This window comes from Penicillium cosmopolitanum (assembly GCF_028827165.1).
Source record: "Penicillium cosmopolitanum strain IBT 29677 chromosome Unknown utg000009l:1.0-9042332.0:1.0-9050551.0, whole genome shotgun sequence".
NCBI classification, from domain to species: domain Eukaryota; kingdom Fungi; phylum Ascomycota; class Eurotiomycetes; order Eurotiales; family Aspergillaceae; genus Penicillium; species Penicillium cosmopolitanum.
This window is the reverse complement of record NW_026622679.1, coordinates 5,297,457-5,320,333: the sequence shown is the minus strand read 5'-3', so window position 1 is coordinate 5,320,333 and position 22,877 is coordinate 5,297,457. Positions and strand designations below refer to the sequence as shown.

Here is a 22,877-nt window from a genome sequence, read left to right as displayed (position 1 = left end):
CTTGTATAGTTTCCAGCTTGACTTACTCTTGTTCTTCAAATGCTACAATCTCCTGAATCCTGATCATATTTTATTAGTGGCCCAAGCTCACAATATCAATCACGAACAGACTAAAATTTTCTTCAAACAGAGGTTAACTGATGTACTAGTACTCGTACCACTTATATTAACTGGCGGGCAGTCGATTCATGGCTTCATGCTTATTTACCACTCCGGTTTGATCATAACAATCTACAACTGATAATTTGATCTTATGCTTGCATTTAATGTAAAAACTGTATACGAAGCTGCCCAAAGTCAAAATTCCACAGAGGATCATGATATTATCCATACAGACTTTGCGAACATTTTTCTACAATTCACAATCACGATGAACCCTCTGTATACTTACCACGTATCGCTACCAGTAAAATTGAAAATGATTGGGAAGCCTTGATCCAGAAGTGATCTCCTGCTAGAATGTAGACTGAAAGGGCATCTGACTATTATTCTAGGGACTTGCACACCACCTCCTCATCCTTCCCTCTCACCATCTTCCATCAACATCATCAAGTTCGCCGTCTTCTTTCCAAGCATTTTTCCACCGTCAAGTTTACAGTCTCCACCGTTAAGTTTACGGTCTCCATCATCAAGCTCAAGGTCTTCCTTCCGGTCATCTTTCCATCGTCAAGTTTATTGTCTTCCTGCCGGTAATCCTTCCATCTTCTTGGCCAGTTTCTTCAAGACTGTTTACCTGGCTTGCAGCCTCGGAGAAAGGCTGTTCGAAAGAAAGTTATCAAATGATAACTGGAGCTTTTAGGCCCTAATTATGACGCTGCTGCTCTCTGTTGTTAACCTATTGGATTTCTGCGTCAAGATAAGGAAGGGTCCGCAAGTAAGATCTCCAACACTAAAGGTCGTGGAAGTAACAAAGCCTTGAGCTTGATGTCTGACATTTCTTCTGAATCAACAGGACTCCGTCGGCCAATAAGTACACGCTTAATTCAATAACACCTCACCAGACCCTTGCGGCAGATTGGTACCGGCTGAGGAATGATCCATGTGAGTTGTTACATGGCAGGATGTCTATCATCCTGCGACTGACGTTAATCTCACAGCCTACCAACCACGCCCGGTTACTCTCGTGCAAATAACCCAGTCTACCATGCCAACTGAATCCTCAAGCGTCTTGCCGAAGGCAGAAGACCCAAAGCCGGAAGGCTCCCAGGAAAGCACTGGTGCGCGGCAGGTTGACGGGTCGTCTGAAACGTCAGAACAGAATTCGCAGGGACCCCTATCACAAGAATTGAACACAACCGGTAAGCCTGCCTCTATGAACGCTCGTGCCACTCAATACCTGACGACTGTAGCACGAGCAATGCACGATGAGAATCAATGGACTCCCTCGGTCGAGCTGCACTGGCATGAGCTTCCCCCTGCGCAGCAGCTAGCTCCGGCTAATGGCGATGATGCAGTTGAGGTGAATGAACCTGCGCTGTCACTCCAAGTTGTTCATGATTATGCTCTTTTATTACGTGATGGCATTGCGTGGCTCGGAGAATGCAAGTGTGTTCAAGATGTTTCCCGAGTGTTGAGACTGTTGCTTCTGTGTCTGAAAGTGTTTCTTGCTCGGACTACCGGGCCGCCTTCAAGCTCGGACGGTAATGGCCTTTTACGAGATATCCTGGGGTCGTTACGAAGCAGATTGCCAAAGTGAGCAACCTAATTTCCTGTATCTCTCTGGGTGTTGTTTTCTTGTTTGTTTTCTATTCTCTCTATTTTGGTGTATTGATCAACACTACACCTGTCCGCCCTTTGGCTTTTGGATTTTATAATCACAAGTATCGTAATCGTAGACGTAGACGTAACGAGCAGACTATACACTAGTTAATGTCTAGCATAACAGTTGCAGCATATGCCATACATATAAGGCATTCTGCATATTCTGCTGGAGCAAGTTCCAAGGTTCACTCTATTCTCTTCTGTCTACTAACGTACTAGATATTACGACTCATCCATTTTCATCTCCTAACCCGATATGATCCATTGTGTTCTGGTTATTATTATACAATGTCATTAGATCAAAGCCCCTGGGGCTCTAGATTGATTCTAAGATGATAGTAATTTACCATCACAGAAAGCCTAGTATTAAGCAATAAAGCAGCTCTTATTTTATCTCTGGGACATCGATGTACGTATACGTATACGTAGAAAACACGGACGATGGTATCATGGAATTAAGTCTCGTCATATATGCTACATGAGGTGCTCAATCAATGCGCCAGCCGAGGCAACCCGAGCAGCCAGAAAGTCTATATACAACACAAATTCCCCAATCATGAATGTGGCGTGCGAAAATTCCGGGACAAAGAGCACATGCAGCAATGCGAATGCCAATGTGCCGGGAAAAAGTCGGTGACATGTCACAATAAGAAAAGAAAAGAAAAGAAAGATGAAAGAAGAAGAAGAAGAGGGGAAGGAGGACTGGCATGAGAGAGGACCCGGGAGAAGGGTGGGTCCAACCAGCTCCAGCTCCTAGAAGGAGGACGCTAAGGGAAACATCTGCGTGATTAAATAGGAATGAAAATGCATGACATGAAATGGGAGGAGAAGCGGGGAGATGAAATATGATAAAGGGGGCATGGGCAGGGGGAAGGGAGGAAGTTCTGTCGTGGAGAGTGGGTGAAGTGAGGTCAGAGAGGGGAATGAATGGGCTCTCAGCACCAGGTGAAGACTGGGTTCTTGCTCTTCACTGCTTCCAAGCGCTCCACGATGACCTTGCGCTGATTACCCTCCATGTCTTCGGCAGCGGCATACCCAAGGTCCCCTTCGAGGTCGTCGCTTCCGAAAGTGTTGACATGGGGCATGCGGAAAGAGACCGAGCCGCCTTGTTTATGGTGTCTATTGGGTCGAGCGGGAAGAGACGGCCATCCACCATCCAGAGACCTTGCGTATGTGCCATTGGTGGTTTTTCGGGGATATCGTCATCGTTGAACAGTTCAGGGCCACTACCAATCGAGTCAGTGGCTCGATGTCCATCTCCATCAGAACGGCCGCGGGAGAGCTCGAACCGGTTGGGATTGGGGAGGTCGCCCGGAGACGAGTCAAGACCCAAAAGATCGTGGGCAACGTCTTGGGAAGAATTGGCCGCGCCAATATCCATTTCTTCTTCGTCGTCATCATAATTCATGGCTTGGTTTCTTTGGTCGGCTGATGGAGCTTTCATGGGGATGGCGACGGGCACGTCCACCAAGTCGTCCCATACACAGACGCGGGTTCGGCGAGTCAATTCGAGTGGGCCGTGGTCTGGTTGCTTCAGTGTCTCCACAACATTCCAGGCCTGACCTTTCATGACTGCGATTTGTCGGGCAAACATGCTTTCTTTAAAGTCGTCATCTTGGGAAAAGACCTGGCGCAAGGCCATTTGTGTGCCACCCCACCACGCGGTCGATGTCAATAAGGGAAGGAAATGATCGCGAGTCTTTTGGGAGAACGGTTGACCGATTAGGGAAACAGGCAAAAAGAGCCATCCGAAGGGGAAACTTCGCCACTGTTATGGGTTAGCTATGGTCCAAGTACCTTCACCGCTAGGCGACTTACAGCATCGGGGTGCTTCCATGGCCATGAAAGACTGTTATCAATGGCACCGACCTGAACCGAAGCAGACTGCTCGGACGTGGCCAAGGGAGTTCCTGTACGGCTCACAGCCATCATAGTTTCGTGGCGTCTATAAGGATGGGAGCCGTTCGAGTTCACAGACACCGGGCGAGGGGGAGGCATGAGCTCATCCTCGTCATGCGTCGTCCCTGTGGGCTTGTCATTGGGCTTTGGGGGGTCTGCGACAAGCGACACCTGCTCGTTACCCCAGTCAATCTTGACCATCCAGTTATCCAGCCCACGATCTGTGTTGCGCATGATATAATCCAGGATGACCAGTTTCTCCAGCTCTTCTCGGAACGACTGCTTGAGGTTTTCAGTCCAGTGGAATCGCCGCTCGGCGCTTTCGTCGCGTGGGTTTGGAGATGGCATTTGGCCATGGTCTTCGTCGTCTTCGTCGTCGGATTGCGCTCCAGATGGGCGGCATGCCTCGTTCCATGGCCGCCTCTTGCGTCTCGGGGCATCCTCAGGACGAAGCCCTGGGTTTGCCTGATCTGGCCATGGGTGCTCCCGGAGGAAAATGTTGGCATCTTTGTAACCCTTCAAGAAGACCTGGAAGCTACCAGCCTTCGGGGGCAAAGTCTTCTTCCCTTTCCACGCCTTGCGCCGGTCCCAGAAATCGTAGAAGAATGATTTCGAAGACAGTCGGACAATGTCGGTATAAGGCACCATGTTGGTGCGGAGACGGGCATCGAGAACGTATGCGGCGGCTTCAGAGACGTAGGAAAGGTTGGGAATAAGACAAGCGCGGCCGAAGAAACAAGGGAACAAGTTCCGATGAATCCACTTTGTCCATTTGGGGTTTCGAGAGGCGTACGGTTCTTCGTCCTTGGGTTTGAACACACCGACCACTTTTCCTTCCGGATTGCGAGCAAAGTAACTGCCTGAACTTCCCTGTGAAATCATGCGCGGTTGAACATCCAATTCGATAGCAAGACGAACGCTCTCGATGATCTCTTCGAACTCGGCGCGTTGTCTCCGCTGCTGACCCTCGAATTCATCCGATTCGAGTTGCTCTATCGTCACGGGGCGAACGCCATCGGGTGCCTGGAAGACAGAGTGGTAGATTTCCAATTTTTCTTCCTCGTATGTCTTGCCCTTGACCCGATTCAACTTGAACTTGTTGGCGATCTCCTCGGCCCATCGCTCGAGACGCGCATTGATGGCCTTGATGTCGACGCCGGAATTCCGTCGCCCGCGTCGCGAGAAGCCACTATGCCGGCGTCGATGGCTGGGAGGTGTGTCGAGACCGGACGCCTGCATCTGGGCTCGAGAGGAAATCGGGGCATAGCGAGGAGCGGAGGTCGAGACGGTTGAAGAAACCGCGGCGATTTCGTCATCTTCGGAGTCATCGTGAAGGTAGCCTCGTTCTTCCTCCTCCTGAGCGAGACGAGCATAGCCTGAGGTGGCTGGGCGATTTTTCGGCATGGTGTGGAAGAAGAACTGGCAATTCTATGGAAGGGGGATTAAAAGGCGTGAAGGCAGACACCTGCCACAGCAGAAGTGTAGTAAAGGTCTGCAAAGAGAGAAACGAAGGACACGAAGAAAATAAGAGAATATTAATCCATCCCGGGGGAATGGGAATGGCGGGGGAAAATGACGCTTCAAGGATGAGAGTCGAGAGAGGACAAGGACACGACAAGACAGATTGAATAACAGAAGCATCCCGTCATGAACGGATGCGAGTATTATTATGTGGCCAGCCAGGGCGGGTGGTTGTGACCAGTAATTTACCCCAGCGGTGGAGTCGGAGCATGGCAGAATCTGTCTTTTACTATGGACGGCGCAAGGTATCAAGTACCGGATGCGGTAATACCAGTACGCACCGCCACACAGGGCGGGTCCTCACTGGAGACCCCCCTAGAACCCCCCTAACTAATCCTAACTAATCCCCGGGTGTAAAAGGGGTTGCCTTCTGCTCTTGGGGATTTATTTGCACAAATTCAGCTGGCCTCCAAGTCAAGCAGACCCACTAAGTTCAATTGGCCACTCCAAGTGATGTTCCAATTGGCAGAATACATTGGACCTATATAAAGTGAAGACAAGCATCCAAGTAGGGGCGGCCGCATCCACCTTAATTTTACACTTACATCTCATATTATGGATATCATCAGGCTGGGAGTCAAATGTCTTAATCGAGCATGGGCCTTTCTACTAGTACCACGTGTAGACAGACAACATTGAACCTTAGTTCCGGTACGGAGTAGACATCGAAGTACCTGTACCTGCCAGTGGGTATACATCATGTTAGCACAAGCACTGGATAATACCATTGACTGCATTCCACATCTCCAGAGAAATGCCAGGTTTCGCTAATTACCGGCATCGCAGTCCCAGTACCGAGGATGGAACCAATGGTTGGGCCCTCCAGGCGGTATGGCATGCCCAGTGCGATAAGTGATAATTTTTCGATACGAGATAATAACAATACGCCCATATCAGCCAGGATAAGATCCGGTTCTGCTAATCTTCTCCATCTTTCTCCTCCGCCGTGGCCTTTCCCCAGCGCATCGTTGAATTCAACTCGAATTCATCCCTGCCTTCTCCTTCCCCCCCTCTTCTCTTCTCTTCGTCTTCTTCCAATTCTTCTCGCCTGGTTTGGTTTCCACGAGACGTCTTCGACTTGCGCTTAGCCTGGCCGTTACGAGATACTTAGATCCGCTGCTACCTTCCTCGGACGTCTCACATCGACCTCTTATAATTACGATTCCTCCTATTGTGATTGATTCTCTAGCAGCTAGCTTGTCAAAGAGGGTCCTATAAACCGATTATACCTTCTTCGTTCACCACGCGACCATAATCCGACATTCTCCTCCCCCTTGACCTTCACCTTCACCTTCGCCTTCGCCTTCACCTTCACCTAAACCTTTTCAATTCGGTCCCCGGCCGGATTTCGATCGATTACATATACTCGCCCTCCATTGTGGCTTCCATCCTCTACCCGGCGTCGCCTATCGACCCGGCTCTCAAATCGGCCTCATCCGCGCACCAGACCTCGGATCTCCCGCGTTACGATTCCCCCTCCGACACCACCCAGCAACCGTCGTCCGAACCCAACCCCAAGCGCTTCTCTCCAGTGCTGCCCGATCTTGGTAATATTGGAAAGTTCCAGGGATCCGACTATAAGGACGACTTTGGATCTGTCTCCGTGAGCCATTCTCTCCCCGGTCTGGCCGCACTTGCCTCCGTCGCGTCGGCTCCCACCTCCAACCTCCGGTATGTGGCCTGTAGAACGCGAATATAGGGCAAGCGATGACTTGCTGCCTTGCGACCGCTTTCCCTGGTTCTGTTCAAGTCTACGATGTTTTCTGCCTTCCCAACTGCATACCCCTCTTTCTGCAGACAGTGGTCAACTTGATGGACGAATAAACGCGCATGGATTGGCTGACCGGAAAACCGCAGAGAGTCCAGTGATGCGAATGGAAACATGGCGAACATGAGCTATGCGACCTCCTCCCCAGCGGCCACGACTGGTGGTCAAGGCAATAACCCGGTGAGTTCTACAGTATTCTACAGTATACTCATGCCATACCTTGCGGGCACCCTAGATGGGGGCACCCTCACCCCAATTTTCATTCCCCTTATCACCTTTGCTTATCTCGAGTTATCGGGAGTCCCCAATTGGTTTAGACCGGATGGGGTCTTGGCACCACCCGATCCGTGCGCTTCCAATCCTTATCGACTCAAATCTCTCTCCAATCTTATCATCACTCCTCTCTCCTCCCCGTCACCTACTATCTCCAAATCATGGCGACCACCTTGACTGACGATAAATCTCCCCAATTACAGCCGGTCTGCCAGAATTGTGGTACCTCCACTACCCCCCTCTGGCGCCGCGACGAACTCGGCTCCGTCCTCTGCAATGCCTGTGGCTTGTTCCTCAAACTTCACGGGCGACCTCGCCCGATAAGCCTGAAGACCGATGTGATCAAGAGTCGCAACCGTGTGAAGACCGGCCAGGGCCCTAAACGCAAGGTGAGTGCGCGCGACCAACCTCCCAGAAACTCCCCCGCTGCTGGACTGGTCCCCAGATAAGAAATTTCCCTGATTGCTGACCTGTTCATCTTCTCCTCAGTCTGGCGGCCCCATCGACCCCAACGGTTTATCAGGTCAAGCCGACGTTGGAGCGCATTCCCTAGGATCGCATGGATACCGTCGCGCGTCGCGTAAAATGTCTCCGGGCCACTCGGACCGCTCAAATTCGCCTTTGTCGCGCACCGAGACACCTGGGTTTGGATCAATGCAGGCACACAACTCGAATATCGCACCACAACACATGTTCGACAGCGTTACGCGTGGTGACAATGCCGGTCTTCCTTCTCTCCCAATGCGCCAGCCTTCTCCATCGGCTGTCGATCGCCAACTTGATTCTTCCCACACCTTCGAGAGTCTCCTGGCTCTCAACACGTCCCTGAAGACACGCGTTAGTGAATTGGACCTGATCAACGAATTGTTCCGCGGCCGTGTCGCCGAGCTCGAGCAGAGTGACGCCAGCGCCCGTCGCTCGGAGATGATCGCCCGCGACTCCGAAGCCCGCCTGCGCCGGTCTCTGGAGGAGTCGCAGCGCCGCGAAGAAGATCTGAAGCGACATGTTAGCGAACTCGAACACCAGCTTGGCACGACTGGCTCTTTGGACCTGGATAGCTCAGAACCTCAAGCCAAGCGCATTCGACTCTCAGATATGGTGGAGCAATCATCCGAGGAGCCCCAACCCCCATCGCAAGCGAAGTCTCCGAGTAGCGCCTAGGTTCTGTTCGGTTCGGTTCTTTGCTTCTCAGTCATTTATGGGCGCCCCCGTTAGCCCCTCCTCGCTCGGTTGTATTTCAGTGTGTCCCACGGTGTCCGCGATCGCGATCACGATCACGATCACCACCCACTGTGCTGAACTTGTCCGACCTTCCCTGGTCTTTTTGATACCCTTCCCGACTCTTTCATCGGCGGCCGGAAACTCCCTTCAACCAAAAAAAGCTCGATATTTTGATCGATCCTAATTTCTTACCTTACCCTTTTCCCCTTCTTCTTTCTCTTCAATTCGCCCTGTTTGTCGTCTTATTTTCCTCAATGGCTTGCCGTGGGTCTGTGTTTGTGTAATCTCAGTATGCTTCTAATATTATTTTCCCCATCTTTTATTATTTTCTCATCGTCTGTTGTGAACACAAGGGCGTGGGAAGGGTCAGACAAGACAAGAACAATCTGTGGGAAACTTCTCTAAAAAACACCAACAACAACAAACAAACAAAAAGAACGAGCTCTTCTCAAATTACTAGTAGCTTCTTGCCTTCGATGTTCTGTCTAACGAGCGAGGCCATTTATCCTTTTGTTTTGATATGCTCCAGAGGTATCTAGTTCAAGTTTTCTGTCATAGAACCGGTTTTACGTGATTGTCTATTTCGGCCAGTTTGACAGGTCAACGGGTCTGATTTTGTGTTCTAATTGAACTCTTGTTTCAATACATCTCCGAAGGTTATTCATGTACTAGCACTAACTAGTAGGTCGACTGAAAGTCGTCCCGCCTATTGGATACCCAATGGCACTGGCAGGTGTAGTCTAAGGTCAGCTACTGGTAGGTGCCCAGGTACTAGCACTAGTAGGTTACTAATGATCCTTTTCGAGGGAACCCTGAAGAGTTCATAACAAAAAGCACTGGCAGTCCACCATCTTGAGGGGTCCAGTGATCCAAGGTTCACGAGTACTACGTTCATACCCAGGCACTACTATGGGCAGTGATTTTTTTTGGAGGTAGATAGATACTACATGTAAACGAGAAACCCAAAGCTTCGAGTATACGAACAAAGATTGAATATATACAATTTCAAAATGAGGGATGAGATGATGAGTAGATTGACAAATTTTGGCGCTCGGGGGTATGGGTATGATCCAGAAACCGAAATATAAGGTATCGAGTCTATGACAGAAAAGAAAAACATGGCAATGAATGATAATGAATGCATATATGGATCTGACGTGGACGCCAGTCCCAGTCCCAGTGGCCCGGCCCACCGATAAGAAATTGACCAGCAAATGCCATGGTGGCCCCGGATGTCGATCATGAGATAGCGCGATACCCTATGGCAAACAAGATAACAGCTCAATGGCGTGCTGCGGGGAAGTAACAATAACATCCGATCCCATTCCATTGAGCGGGGAACTTCGATCAGTTATCAGTTATCGGTTATCAGGTATCAGCCCAGCGATAACATGGGACATCCCATTTGTTGCTTGCGGCATAGGGTTAGCATAAGATCAGATTCCATCAGATCATGCGAGGCGGTGGTCGGCCTTCTTCGCCATAGCGCCGTGGATCTGCTTTTCGCGATAGATGCTCCACAGACAGACCAGGATACCGGCGAGACCGGAAAAGAAGGTCAAATAGTATGCAGAGCGGTAGCAGGCCAGACCATCCGGACAGTCGCGGTCGCCTTCCGGATTAACGACGGAGTGGCGGTCGTAAACGGTTCCGTAGAGGAGGTTGAAGATATTTCCACTGAAGACAGGGGCCAGGGTCATGACGCCCCAGTTCTGCGAAAGACCTCCGATACCAAAGGTGTGCGCTGTCAGGGAAGGAAAGACGCCGAACAGGAATCCGTAAGCGATACCCGTGAAAGCAGAGACGATGACGAGGGTGTTTGGGTTCGAGATGGAGGAGCCGGCGAGTTGAGTGAGGGTGAAGACGACGGCGGAGATTAATAGGCACCAGAAGCGGGACATGTCGAGTTTCTTGACCAAGATGTCCGAGCCGATACCGCTGAAGAGACGGCCGAGGAAGTTTCCGAATGAGAGGATGGAAACGTGCATGACTTGTCGCTGCTGGATGAATTTCGACGAGGCGCTGTCGTCGTAGTATATCCAAAGGGCTTTGGCGCTGTTGCCGATGTTGTTGATGGTCATTAATCCGATTCCGGACAGTAGGGCCATGGTTAGGAAGAGTTGCCAGAACTCGACTTTGCGGAGCATGGCCAGGCCTCTGATATCGGTGTGGTGAGACTCCATCGCTACTTCGTCGAGAAAATCATCGTCTAGCGTGTCGAAAGAAGGGCGCACATCGTCCTTGGATACAAGAGATGACGTTTCGTCCCGGTTGCCATTATAGCCGCGATGGGCCGAAACCGATTGACCACGACCGTGTGCTGACTGCTCGTGGTCGAATGCCGTAGAGTTGTGCAAGTCGTCAGAGTTCTCGGGCAAAGACGACGCACTGCTCCGGCGCAGCCTCCGAGACTCGGACCGCTCTTCGTGACCATGGTGGGGAACCGATGAATAGGAATCTGGAGGCAAGATTCGGAGAAATGGGATCGAAATGAAGGAGAGAACAGATGTACCGATGGCTAGGAGAAGCAAGAAGCGACCAGTGTCGCCCTTGAAGACAATTGTCGAGATGTTGGACCAGAATAATGCACTTAATCCAAAGGCTGCTAATGGCAAGGCAGTCGCAGTGCCACGGTTGTCAGGGAAATTGGATGCAGCTAAAGAGGTGGATATTTAGCACGGTGATTTATGAATATAATCAGGCAAGTGTGAGCACCTACCGGTTTTGATCGCTCCCGAAAAGGCCGAGCAACCACCAGTACCTGTCAGAAAAGCGAAAAAGCACAGGAAAATGATCGGGACCGAACCCTCTCCGTGTTGATAAGCTGTCGTTTGTTAGTGTGGATTATGAGTTGGCCGGCAGATAGGATAGCCTACATAGATAAATCGGGTAATAGCCAATTGCAAGACAGATCGAACCGATCAAGGTAATGAGCCTTGGTCCACGAGCATCGGTCAACAAGCCCATGGGGAATCCCATGGCGTACATGCCCAAATTGCCAGCGGCACCCTATAAAGTTGTCAATATGGAGGGCATTCCTTTGCGACACTAGTTCCAATCGGAAAACTCACGATGAGGTTACTCTCGGTCGAAGAGAGCTTCATCTTGTGGGCGAATTGTGGTGCCCATGCCGAGTATGCATACTATCGGGTGTCAGTTATCAGCTATCGCACTAGTTTGAGTGCGCAAAGACCAGAATGACGCACATTTGTGCCGCAGGATAATGCCACCAGGGTTCCCGCAGCCACGGAGATGTACCGTGCGGTCTGTGAAGAAAACATTGTCGTCGTTGTTCCTATGTATGTCTCTCTTCTTCTCTCGTTTGTTCTCGAAGCTGGCCCCCAATTGAGAGGTGGTTCGCAACGAAGTCCGGCAGTTCGGCCACGCGTACTCTTTCCTCCGCGGATATCTATCTCTTCTTTATCGGACGGGGAGCGGTGAATCGATCAGGGTTTCCGGGCAATGAGTGGTCGGACGAAAAGAGGGACATCGGACCCGGTGCAAGGAAGGACTATAGGTGAAAAAGAGACAGCAGAGGTTGAAGAGAAGAGAGGAGATTCAGGAGCCCAGCGTCGTAATCGCGAAGATAACGGGGAGACGGCGCGGTGCTCCACCGGACTCTGCCGAGTGCCAAGCCTGTCCGAGTCCACCTCTCTATGTAATCACTCTTACTTTTACTTTCACCGCGTCACGCGAGTTCAAGCCCCGATCTAAACTTTTGATGCCAGGGTCCAAGGCGGAGGCGATCGATAGTCATCCGATATTCCACTCTTACACTACCATAGGGCTACCACGTTGTCAAATGTGAGAGGGATCCGAGCGGGGACTCGTGGTGGACTCGGCATAGGATCGCGTCATGGGTCCAAAAGGTGTCCATGGACAAATCAAATAGCCCTATACACGTAAGAAGGGCTTTTCTGGGGATATCTGTCCCTCCACATCTTGCTCCTGGTAGATTTGGTAGTTAATCCCATCACAATGTTTTGGATCTTTTCTAAGTAGTTCAAGTTGCCTTCCAAATACGAATATACTTCGTACCGCCTTGTCGTACCAAGGCTGTCCACAGTGGGCCCTCCGTCCCTTGAAATCCAATCATGCTAGAACTGAGGTTGGGTAGTAGATGTACAAGAGCCCAAAGTCCTTCATAATTGAGGAATCCGGGTCCTTGAATTATACGGAGTACTAGAAATAGTATATCTCTAGATGTACTACTACTAGTAGTGCCGTTGAAGACCACTATTTTTAGTCCACGAGACAGTGAGAAAGCCCACAGCCTCGGCCACCAGATTGTTGGATACATCTATGTAGTAGAATGGAAATAAAATATTTTCTCCTACCATTCGATATCGCTTTTTGGTTATTAAATTGTTCCATCTTCCATCTTCCAGTATCAAAGCGAGATCCGCCAGTCAGCGCTGGCTATGGCACGTGTGGTCATGTGACATCCCATGACGAAGGCGGTTCCAGGGATCGTCACCTCCACTTCTTCCCCAGGCAGTGCCTTCACCTGTCTTGCACCTCCAAACAACCTGCCTGAATCAGTGTTCGCCCTGGTCCCGGTCTGAATTCACCAATCTTCCTCTCACTATGGGTGCTCTTCTATCACTGCCGCTTTTAGCGGTGCCTAGCATGGGCACGGTGAGTCTTGTTGCCTCCCTCGATCGCCAGCTCTTCCGATCATCCGATCCGAGTAGCAGTCTGCTAATACGACTGACGAATAGCTTATCACCCTTGGCGGCTCATGCTGCGGAGCCGCGACTTGCTCAGCTGTCTGCAGCGCATGTGGAAAATTCCAAAACAGGTATTGTCGCATTTCTTGATGCCTAGCCGAAGGACGCTTCCAAACTGACTCCATCACAGCATGGCGACTCGAATCGCTTATGCCTTTATCCTCCTAGTCAACTCTATCGTCTCCTGGATCATGCTCACGCCATGGGCAATGAAGAAATTGCAAGGTCTCACTCTGGATTATATGGAAATTCGATGCGACGGGAAGGAGTGCTATGGTTGGGTCGCAGTTCATCGCATCAACTTCGGTCTCGCTCTATTCCACTTGATTCTCGCTCTCTTGCTCCTCGGCGTAAAAACATCCCGCGACAGCCGCGCCGCACTTCAAAATGGCTTCTGGGGTCCCAAAATTATCGTTTGGATGGCCTTCGTCGTCATGTCCTTCTTCATTCCGGAACCCTTCTTCTTCGTCTACGGCAACTATATCGCTTTCTTCTGCGCCATGCTATTCCTGCTCCTGGGATTGATCCTGTTGGTTGACCTGGCTCATTCCTGGGCGGAACTTTGCCTGCAGAAGATCGAGGATAGCGACTCGCGCCTCTGGCGGGGTCTACTTATCGGATCGACCCTCGGCATGTACATCGCTTCCCTCGTCATGACTATCCTGATGTACATTTTCTTCGCCCGCAGTGGATGCTCTATGAACCAGATCGCTATCTCGGTCAACCTGATCGTTTTCCTGATTATCTCATTCATCTCGGTTCAGCCGGCCGTGCAAGAATCAAACCCGCGCGCCGGGTTGGCGCAAGCTGCTATGGTCACCGTTTACTGCACTTACCTTACTCTTTCCGCCGTATCCATGGAGCCGGATACCTACAGCTGCAATCCTCTGGTCCGCTCCAGTGGCGCCCGCACCATCACAATCGTTTTGGGCGCCATCGTCACCATGGCCACCATTGCCTATACGACTACGCGCGCGGCTACCCAGGGTATTGCCCTGGGATCCAAGGGCGGTCACGGCTACAGCGAGCTGGGTACAGAGGACAACGAGCACGGGCTGGTTACCCAGCAGCCCAGCAGCCATCGGGAGATGCGCGCCGAAGCTCTGCGAGCCGCGGTGGAGAGCGGTAGTTTGCCGGCCAGCGCTTTGGATGAGAGCGATGACGAGGATGACTTTGAGACCAGCAGCAAGGATGACGAGCGTGGCTCAACCCAGTACAACTATTCTCTATTCCATATCATCTTCTTCCTGGCCACAACGTGGGTGGCTACCCTGTTGTCGCAGGGACTGCAGGTCGACACCGACATGGACTTTGCTCCGGTGGGCCGCACCTACTGGGCCAGCTGGGTGAAGATTGTTAGTTCTTGGGTCTGCTACGCGATTTACATGTGGACCTTGGTGGCGCCTGTTGTGTTGCCTGATCGCTTTGCTGCATGAGTCATTTGCTGATCATTTGGGATTTGAATTTCGGGCGTTTTCAGCGATTGTAATTGTTTCTTTGTGAGAATTTGAATATATTGTAGCAGTGTTAGATTTAGTTTACCTTCAATGGATCAATGGACCAATGGACCAAATCATAAATTATCTTGTACAATTGGGTACTTAGCGGCCATCTAGGGTTGGCGTTGACTAGAGGGGGAACCACTGGCAGAGAATATGTTGGTTCTCTCAAAGGTTCCAGGCATTCTGGACGCCTAAATGTTTTCTTCATATCATGGAATACCATCTGCATCCAGGTGAATCATTCTGGACATGTGCTTCAAAGATCCTGCCCACCTGGGCATGCAAGAGATTGCAGTCTATTGAGATGGCAGCGCATATATCCCCGGTATAAGCGGCTTTTGCCCCTGGAAGTAGAGCCTGGCTCATATTCAGGGTCCACAACTATCATCCAGGCACCATTCCCTTCAATTGCGCCAGATTCCGATAACTCAGAAGCTTCAATGGTTTGAGGATAGCGCACAAATGACTGAATGGCCTCTGCAACGATGACCAGACACCATCGAAATCGAGCACCAGCAGGAAATAATTCACTTGTAACAAAAGCTTTAAATTGCCCCCGACCTTGATCGATACTCGCTCCGTCGAGGCTAGCTTTATCTTGGAACACGAGGCTGCGGTATCCATCGCGCGGGATTCGATGTGCATCCTCGTTCTCATATGATCCCTCTCGTAGTAGCTCACTTTCAAGTGTAGCGAAGATGTTCCCTCGGATTGCGTCCACGGCAGCTTCCCAGTGAATATCGAATTCTGGAGTAAGGCTGTCATAGATAATTGGGGCTTGATGCCCTCAGGATGACACTGTTGCTGGCCTTGGTCGGGCTACCGGCTTTTTGCATCAAGACGAAAGTCCACAAGTAAGGTTTCAAACACCAAGGGAACAAAACCTTTAGGTTAATGTCTGACATTTCTTCTAGATCAACAGGACTCCGTCGGCGGTCTAGTACCCGCTCGTTTTCATGACTCCTAGCCAGGTCCTCGCCGCTGGCTGGTGCCGGCTAAGGAACGATCCATGTGAGTTGTTATATGGCAGGATGTCTATTATCCTGTGGCTAACGTTAATCCCATAGCTTACCATCCCCGCTCGGTTACCCTCATCCAGTTGTCCCAGCCTGCCATGCTCACTGAAACCTCAAATTTTATTATCCCGCAAAACATCACTCAGGATACTCTGCAGGCTACCCGTCAACAAAGCATCGTTCAGGATATGCTTGAAGACACTACGCAGCATTCTTGTCCAGAAATGTCAGCTATTGCAGATTGGATAAAAAATCTAGAACTGGCTCAGCACAACGACCCTCAGGAGAATCGTGGTCAGCCTCCCACACAAGCTGCCCTTTCACAGAACAACCCTCAGCATCAAAAGATTGGTTGGCTTTCGCGCATAAAACCAGCGCGCCGGCACCTTCCAACCGGAGAACCAATCAACCTGACCGCCAACTACTTCACACCAACAGTCAAGATTCATGAACTCCATCAGGGCGAGCAATTTCCCCCTCCGCTGCCGGGCAGGCTGTTTACTGTCGAAGGACCATCCCACCGAAGCATCAGAATTCAAAGATACATCGATTCTGTGGTGGCTGGACATGTCAATAATTTCAAAACCACAGACACAGACACAGTCTTTCTTCTAGATTGCTACTACTCCCATGTAGCAACGCATAACTGCAACCACACGCATCGCACTCTCGAAATTCTCTCCGCAAGCGACGATGCCACTCCAGTGGCCTTTGCACCACCACAAAACACCCTGACTGCAAAGTTTTGGGGCGAGATTGCCCGAAGGAAGCAAGACGGTTATAAATATGTGGTACTGTCGGACGTAATGGCGAGCATTCGAGAGAATAGCCCGGTTGTCAACCCAACGCATCATGTCAAGTTGGGAGTATCTGGAGCAACAACAACAGTTTGGTACGAGGCATAATTGGGGCTGCTATGAAGCAGACCGCCACTCTTCCGAAGTGATAGTTTCATGTTGGGTTTCCTCTTGGGTTTCTTTTTGTTTCTTTTTCTATTTTTGTTCAATAAAGAATATACCTATCCGGCCTCTCGGGGTCTGACTTTTGGACCTCCCACTCATAGTATCGTAATCGTAGACGTAACTAGCCGGTTAACTATACACTAATTTCTAGTACATATACCATCTTAGCCATCCCCTTGAGAGTTTATTTCTACCCTCACCTCCAGATCGAGGATAATCGGCGAACTGATTAGTTTAGCGTCAGATCATGACAGTCTTGGCACGCGGAAAGTGGCCCCGAGTGGGGGTGATGGGAATGACCATTCTCGGAATTCTACTAAAGAAATTCGTACTTCCATTTTTTGGTCTTTCACCCTCTCTTCCTTACTCACATTATTTCATAACCATGACAGAAAATCCACACTCACAGGTCGAAGAAAAAGAAACAATCCACAATGTCGAACGACTCAATACCCAAACTTCCACCTACCAACCACCACAAATGCAACCATGGCAGCGCCGACTAATCGTTCTATCACTGTGCATGTCCCTTTTCCTCGGCGCACTCGATATAACAATCATCTCAACCGCGTTGCCCAGCATCGCAGCGCATTTAGGAGTAACATCTCAGGAGTATGCGTGGATTGGAAGCAGTTATACACTGGCAACAACCGCATCAACGCCAGTCTGGGTCAAAATCTCAGATATTTGCGGTCGAAAGCCGACGATAATGGCGGCGGTTAGTACTTTTATGGTTGGTAGTTTGGTCAGTGCATTGGCTAGATCGAGTATGTCGCTTATTGCGGGTAGAGTCGTGCAGGGACTCGGTGGTGGTGGATCGATCGTTCTGGTAACGGTTATTATTGGGGATATTTTTGCCCTCGCTGAGAGGCCTAAATATTATGGTATTACTGGGATTGCGTTTGCGATGGCTAGTGCTATTGGGCCGGTTTTGGGGGGTGTTTTTACGGATAGTATTGGATGGAGATGGTGCTGTAAGTTCATGTTCAAGTTCAAGTTTGAGGAATGTTGCTATGTGCTAATGATATTCCAGTTTATATCAATCTACCCTTTGACGGGATTGTCCTAGTACTACTTTTCTTCAATCTCAATCTCACCCTTGAGAAGGAGTCGGTGAACGGACTGAGCAGTATAGACTGGATGGGCTTCTTGCTCATCATCGGAGGAACAATCTGCTTCTTATACGGGCTTGAAACAGGCTCAAGTGGACTTCTATCCTGGACCTCACCCACAGCTATCCTGCTAATTATTTTTGGAGTCATAATAATGGGACTGTTCATGATATGGGAAGCCAAATTCGCTACAAACCCACTCATTCCGATCAGGATCTTTCAAAAACGATCACTACTCGCATCTTTCACCGTCGCGTGTCTTCACTCGTTTGTCTTCATCTCCTTCGACTTCTTCCTACCATTATATTACCAAGTCGTTCTCGGCTTCCGACCAATAATATCCGGCGTGACTCTTTTCGCTCTGATAATTCCAATGTCGCTATCGACTTTTGGCGGGGAATGTTCGTCCGCAAGACAGGGAATTATCGCGCGATGATTTTCATAGGAACGGGTGTTCTTACCCTGGGCACTGGACTATTTATTGACTTTGAAACAAGCATTTCTTGGCCTAGGATTATCTGTTTTGAAGTCATTGCCGGCTTGGGGGCTGGTTTGCTTTTCCAGAGCCCTATGATTTCCTTGCAGACACATTTACACCAGAGAGATGTAGCGGCGGCAATGTCTGCGTTCACTTTTCTCAGAAATTTGTTTACGTCTATTTCTATTGTTTTGGGGACTGTTCTGATTCAACAAACTATTGGAAGCGGTAGTTTGACTTCTAAGATTGATGCCGGCACTGAAGGCGATGATCGCAGGAGGAGTTACGTGACAGGGCTGCGAAATATGTGGATTTTCTACACTTGCACGGCGTCTGTCACAATTATCGCGACTTGCTTTATCAAACCTAAGCCTGTGAAGAAAAGTGAAGACGCCGGGGAAGAACATGGTCGTGCGGAGGTTTTGGAGGCCTGAACTTGAACCTGTGTCAAAAGTCTTGCAACACCTAACTGTCTCGGAGCACTCATCGCATGCCCGCGAGCCTATATTCTATTCGAAAACGCTCTAATAAAGAATTGTTAAAATCCTTCCAGCTGGCCCGGTAGCCATTCACCTATTCGAGTAGATACTAAACGCACCACGAAAAATACTATAGTCAAAAGACCTGCGAGTGGAAATCGTCCAAGGTCAAATCTCATTGATGGGGATATCAAAGGAGTAAAAAACATCGAGACTTAAAAACCAACTTGAAAACAAAACTCCCCACCAGCCTGAGGTATCAAAGTCAACTGACCAGGCGTGGCGCACGACTAGCATCCCTTTCCTCCCATGCATACCGGAATTTCGTCGTCGTTGGCAAAACAGTCAATAAAGACATCAAAAAGGTAAAAAGAAAAAAGAAGATAAAAAACAGGAACGGCAACTTGGATGATAAAAAAAGTGAGGAAAGAAAAAGGGAAGGAAAACAAAAACATTCCCGCTCTATCTCACGCAGATCTTGGATATCTCTCGGTTTTCTTTTCTGACGCCTTCATTGCTTGCGTTCCGTGGTATCAATCAAAAAAATAGATAATAAAAAAAAGAAACAAGAAAAATAAAAGATAAAACCAAAAATAAAATCCAGACTAACCAAATCCACTATCAAATCAGAAGAAACCGAGACACTCGCTGGAAACAAATCAACCAAAAGGGTATACTGCTGTAAATGGATATTTTGTGTTTAACGCGGTGGCCCAATGGGGGCCGGGTATCCAGAAGTAGAATTCGAAGTGCTAGGGCGACCGCTGTCAAAAGAGGCGCGCGGGTCATGCTTGGGTGTCATGTCGCCGGGCGCCGTACCGAAAGGAAACTTGGCGTCGAAGCGTGTGGGCCAGCCATTGCTGTTGCTGCTCTTGTGGCTATGCGAGCTCCCCAGGACGGGAACGTCGTCCTCGGGGAGGTTCACCCCAGAGTCATTCCAAGGGTTGCGGTAGCCACTATCCCGCGATTCCATCGAGACAAGCGAAGCCTTCGAAGCATTGCTCGAAGCGTGCTTGAAGAACGATCCGGGCGAGGCCGAATGGTTCTTACGCCCGATGAATGAGGAGAAAGACGAGATACTTCCGGGCTTGCGGAGGCGCTCGAAGATCGAACCGCGCTCGCTGGTCTCGTCTGCGAAGCTGGGTCGAGTAGGAGAATCGGTGAGGAGAGGTGCTGGAGCGTGCTGCAACAGCTTCGAGTCGAAGAAGGGCAGCGACTCCTCGAACGAATCCGACTTTGGGCGAGGGATCGCTCCCTTGACCGTGTTGGCATCGAGGCCGTGGGCGACGAGGCGAGAAATGAGGAAGTCGATGGCATCCTTAAGGCCACCGGCATTGTTGCGCGTGTAGCCGAGAACGACCCGATCTTCGGGGGCGGGGTCCGGCGAGGACGACCCATCCTCCCGAGCAGGTGGAAGATCAGCACTAACGTCAACATTGATGTCAACCTCGTACTGCTCCTTGAGCTTGGTGCCGACGTCGGCAAGGAAATCAGGAGCCTTGAAGTACTCCCGCAGCTCTGCCGAGCTCTGGAAGTGAAGCTCGTGGCTTTCCGGGACCATGCCCAACAAGGCATCAACGGCCTGGGGGACTTGGTACTCGGGGCCAGAGATAGTCACAACATCGCTGGCAAGTTCGGTGCTGGGGAATTCAATCTTGCAGTTCCATTTCTTCTCAAGCTCATCAATCTCGGTCATGCGAGCCAGTAGTTCACGGTGGTAGAGTCGGTTGATAACGACTCTTTCCGAGACATACTCGGCGTCCTTGTGGCACGTTAGCTTCTGTTTGGGTCTCAGTCGGGGTAACACGACACGTACAACTTTCTCGACCATGTCCATAATCTCCTGCTTGACCAGGTCCAGACTCTGGGCATTGCGAGCGGGCGTGCGGCAGATGACATTGTCAACCTTGATATCGTCATCCTCCTTGCCCATTCCTCCACGATCCATAGCGTTAGAAAACTTGACGAAGACGGAGTATTTCTTCATGATACGCTGAATGTGCTGTCCGCCGATTCCAATGATACGTTTGTGATACTGGTCGGGCACATGAAACGAGATGGAAGCAGGCATTTCCTGCTCAACAAGATCCAGACCATTCTTAGTCGAGTCGTACTGGTTGCCACAAACATCGATGTAAAAATTATATTCGTTGAAACCGTCGAAGATGATTTGAACATTGCCTTGTGTATAGGGTTAGCAGGGTGGCTGAGAAAGACTTGAGACATTTAACTCACTCTGGCCCATGATCTTGTTGATCTTGCCATTTTTCTTGCCACTGACAAACTCCTTGTGCTCATTGGCCAGCTCGATCTTGACACGCATCTGATACTGGCTGCGGGTAACAAATGGAATCTGATTTACAACGGTCATGGCTGCCTTAACAGCATCGTCGGATCCGTTAATCGTAAACGTCAAGTTATCGAAGCTGACCTCAGCTTCCGAGTTGGTACAGATATCAGTGAGCATCGAGCGGATTTCAGGCGTCGAAGGTGCACGAAGACCGCCCTGTGCGGGGTCGGGCATGATGATCCACCAAGAGGCACTATAGAATTGGCCAGCCTAAACAAAAGAAGAAGAAAACGGATTAGCAAAGGTCAGCCAGATGGTTGTTGATTTAGTGGTCGTACCAAGGCCATGATTTCCCTCACGGTCCGCTCAACGTGTAAAACCTCGGTGCCTTGAATCCGAACCAGGCCACGTTGGCTGCCCAGCTGGGGGAACAGCACATAGGAACCGTTCATTTCCATCACCTTGCGAACCTTGTCCAAACGATCGAGCAGGATATTGTCAATCTTGCTCGAGTTGACAACAACGTCCTTGACATAGATCTTGACACCCATCACCAATTCTCGCAACTTTTGCTTCGCCCGAGCAATTTGTTCCGGGGTATCACCAGTAATATACACTTCATCCTCGCTTCGGCGGTTCGCGCCCGGCGGGGTATATCCGAAAATTCGAGGGAACGGCGGGGGGAAGTAAATAGCGGTGCCGGTGGCAGCCTCGATGAGCTTAATGTTCTTGCGGGTGCGGCCACAGACCAAGGTGTGCATGGTCAGCTCCAGCTTGATAGCATCGACATGGCGTTTCAGCTGCCCTCGTATTAGCACGCACTTGATTTCCCCCGATGTTCCCACACCCTGAAAGAGACGTACGATTTGGTCAATCATGATCAGCACCCGAGTCTTAGCATGTTCGGAGCTTTCCATGTCACCGTAGATGGCAACTCGAAAACGCTGCTCAAGGCCATTATCAGAGGCATAGCCGTAGGACGAAACGACGGCACTATCGGCGTCGTGAAGTTTCGGCGTCAGCAAGAAAATATCGGTCCCGGTGTAGGCGGCCAAGGTATCCATATGCTCCAATACGCTAGCTCGAATACCCTTCGGCGATCCATCCATAATCAGGTGCATATCGACATCGACGGTTGCGCAGCGCTATTCAAAGGGCGAAAGGTCAGCAAGGAGTGCTTTTTTTTCCCAAGCGGAACCCCAGATGGGTACACCGGGGCGATGTGAAAAAAAAAAATTCGCCCACATACCAGCATGATCGGGGTCTCGTTCAAAATCTTTGCCCGCATCTTGCGCACAGTTTCGCCATCACCTGTCACACAGACATTGGTGACCAAGCCATTAGGCCGCCGTTGTAAGGAAGGTAGGGCCTTTGGCTCGGACGAAGCCACCGTTGCTTCGATCCGTCCCGCACTCGTCTCGGTGATCTGTCGGCATAACCTCCGCAAGCCGTCGACATTGCTGGTATGAACAGGCAGTTGGTGTACCTGTGTACCTTCGGGGGAGTCCTCGGGGAAAGTCCAACGTTGGAGAGCATTCGGACTGGCGTGGAGTACATCATCGACATCGGGGCCAGCCAAGGTCGACGAGAATGGGACGTTGAAGGACAAATTGACGGTCGGGTCGATACTCGTGGGAGGAGTCATAGGTGGAGCGCCGTGTGGCCGGCGAAAAGCCATGTCGGTGTGAGGTCTGGACATCCCAAAGGTCGGCGTCATTCGTTCCCAACCATGACGGGCCTGGCCCGTAAAGTTGGAGATCTTGTGCATGACCGGGAGGGTCGGAATGGTGAGTCTCTCACCCCTACGAATAACTCGAAGGGGAAAGAGGGGAGGAGGATAGAGGGGGGGGGGGAGGGGGGAGGTG

General features: G+C 50.4%; 9 protein-coding genes across 9 annotated transcripts; 6 read left to right on the top strand and 3 right to left on the bottom strand.

Annotated features, from left to right (window-relative positions):
- Positions 1–808: 808 nt before the first annotated feature.
- Positions 809–1,644, top strand: N7509_010061 (uncharacterized protein; the record flags this gene model as incomplete). Its single annotated transcript, XM_056634698.1, has 5 exons — positions 809–874; positions 1,002–1,041; positions 1,098–1,298; positions 1,350–1,545; positions 1,599–1,644. 5 exons carry the CDS (start codon positions 809–811, stop codon positions 1,642–1,644), a joined length of 549 nt encoding a protein of 182 aa, XP_056485318.1.
- A 1,084-nt stretch (positions 1,645–2,728) lies between these two features.
- N7509_010060 (1-phosphatidylinositol 4-kinase LSB6) lies at positions 2,729–5,064 on the bottom strand (the record flags this gene model as incomplete). The annotated part of the gene is made up of 2 exons (XM_056634697.1): positions 2,729–3,529; positions 3,580–5,064. 2 exons carry the CDS (start codon positions 5,062–5,064, stop codon positions 2,729–2,731), a joined length of 2,286 nt encoding a protein of 761 aa, XP_056485317.1.
- A 2,319-nt stretch (positions 5,065–7,383) lies between these two features.
- N7509_010059 (putative GATA transcription factor (AreB)) lies at positions 7,384–8,383 on the top strand (the record flags this gene model as incomplete). The annotated part of the gene is made up of 2 exons (XM_056634696.1): positions 7,384–7,611; positions 7,712–8,383. The coding sequence occupies 2 exons, from the start codon at positions 7,384–7,386 to the stop codon at positions 8,381–8,383; spliced, it is 900 nt and encodes a 299-aa protein (XP_056485316.1).
- A 1,511-nt stretch (positions 8,384–9,894) lies between these two features.
- N7509_010058 (uncharacterized protein) lies at positions 9,895–11,724 on the bottom strand (the record flags this gene model as incomplete). Its single annotated transcript, XM_056634695.1, has 5 exons — positions 9,895–11,099; positions 11,163–11,267; positions 11,320–11,452; positions 11,515–11,586; positions 11,650–11,724. The coding sequence occupies 5 exons, from the start codon at positions 11,722–11,724 to the stop codon at positions 9,895–9,897; spliced, it is 1,590 nt and encodes a 529-aa protein (XP_056485315.1).
- Positions 11,725–13,030: 1,306 nt separating this feature from the next.
- Positions 13,031–14,609, top strand: N7509_010057 (serine incorporator domain-containing protein; the record flags this gene model as incomplete). Its single annotated transcript, XM_056634694.1, has 3 exons — positions 13,031–13,081; positions 13,165–13,244; positions 13,304–14,609. The coding sequence occupies 3 exons, from the start codon at positions 13,031–13,033 to the stop codon at positions 14,607–14,609; spliced, it is 1,437 nt and encodes a 478-aa protein (XP_056485314.1).
- A 1,180-nt stretch (positions 14,610–15,789) lies between these two features.
- N7509_010056 (uncharacterized protein) lies at positions 15,790–16,596 on the top strand (the record flags this gene model as incomplete). The annotated part of the gene is made up of 1 exon (XM_056634693.1): positions 15,790–16,596. One exon carries the CDS (start codon positions 15,790–15,792, stop codon positions 16,594–16,596), a length of 807 nt encoding a protein of 268 aa, XP_056485313.1.
- A 442-nt stretch (positions 16,597–17,038) lies between these two features.
- N7509_010055 (Efflux pump dotC) lies at positions 17,039–18,201 on the top strand (the record flags this gene model as incomplete). The annotated part of the gene is made up of 2 exons (XM_056634692.1): positions 17,039–17,627; positions 17,687–18,201. The coding sequence occupies 2 exons, from the start codon at positions 17,039–17,041 to the stop codon at positions 18,199–18,201; spliced, it is 1,104 nt and encodes a 367-aa protein (XP_056485312.1).
- A 182-nt stretch (positions 18,202–18,383) lies between these two features.
- On the top strand, positions 18,384–18,677 carry N7509_010054 (Efflux pump dotC; the record flags this gene model as incomplete). Its single annotated transcript, XM_056634691.1, has 1 exon — positions 18,384–18,677. The coding sequence occupies one exon, from the start codon at positions 18,384–18,386 to the stop codon at positions 18,675–18,677; it is 294 nt and encodes a 97-aa protein (XP_056485311.1).
- A 745-nt stretch (positions 18,678–19,422) lies between these two features.
- On the bottom strand, positions 19,423–22,780 carry N7509_010053 (KH domain protein; the record flags this gene model as incomplete). Its single annotated transcript, XM_056634690.1, has 6 exons — positions 19,423–20,484; positions 20,539–20,903; positions 20,958–21,282; positions 21,351–21,812; positions 21,876–22,157; positions 22,262–22,780. The coding sequence occupies 6 exons, from the start codon at positions 22,778–22,780 to the stop codon at positions 19,423–19,425; spliced, it is 3,015 nt and encodes a 1,004-aa protein (XP_056485310.1).
- Between the last annotated feature and the right edge of the window lie 97 nt (positions 22,781–22,877).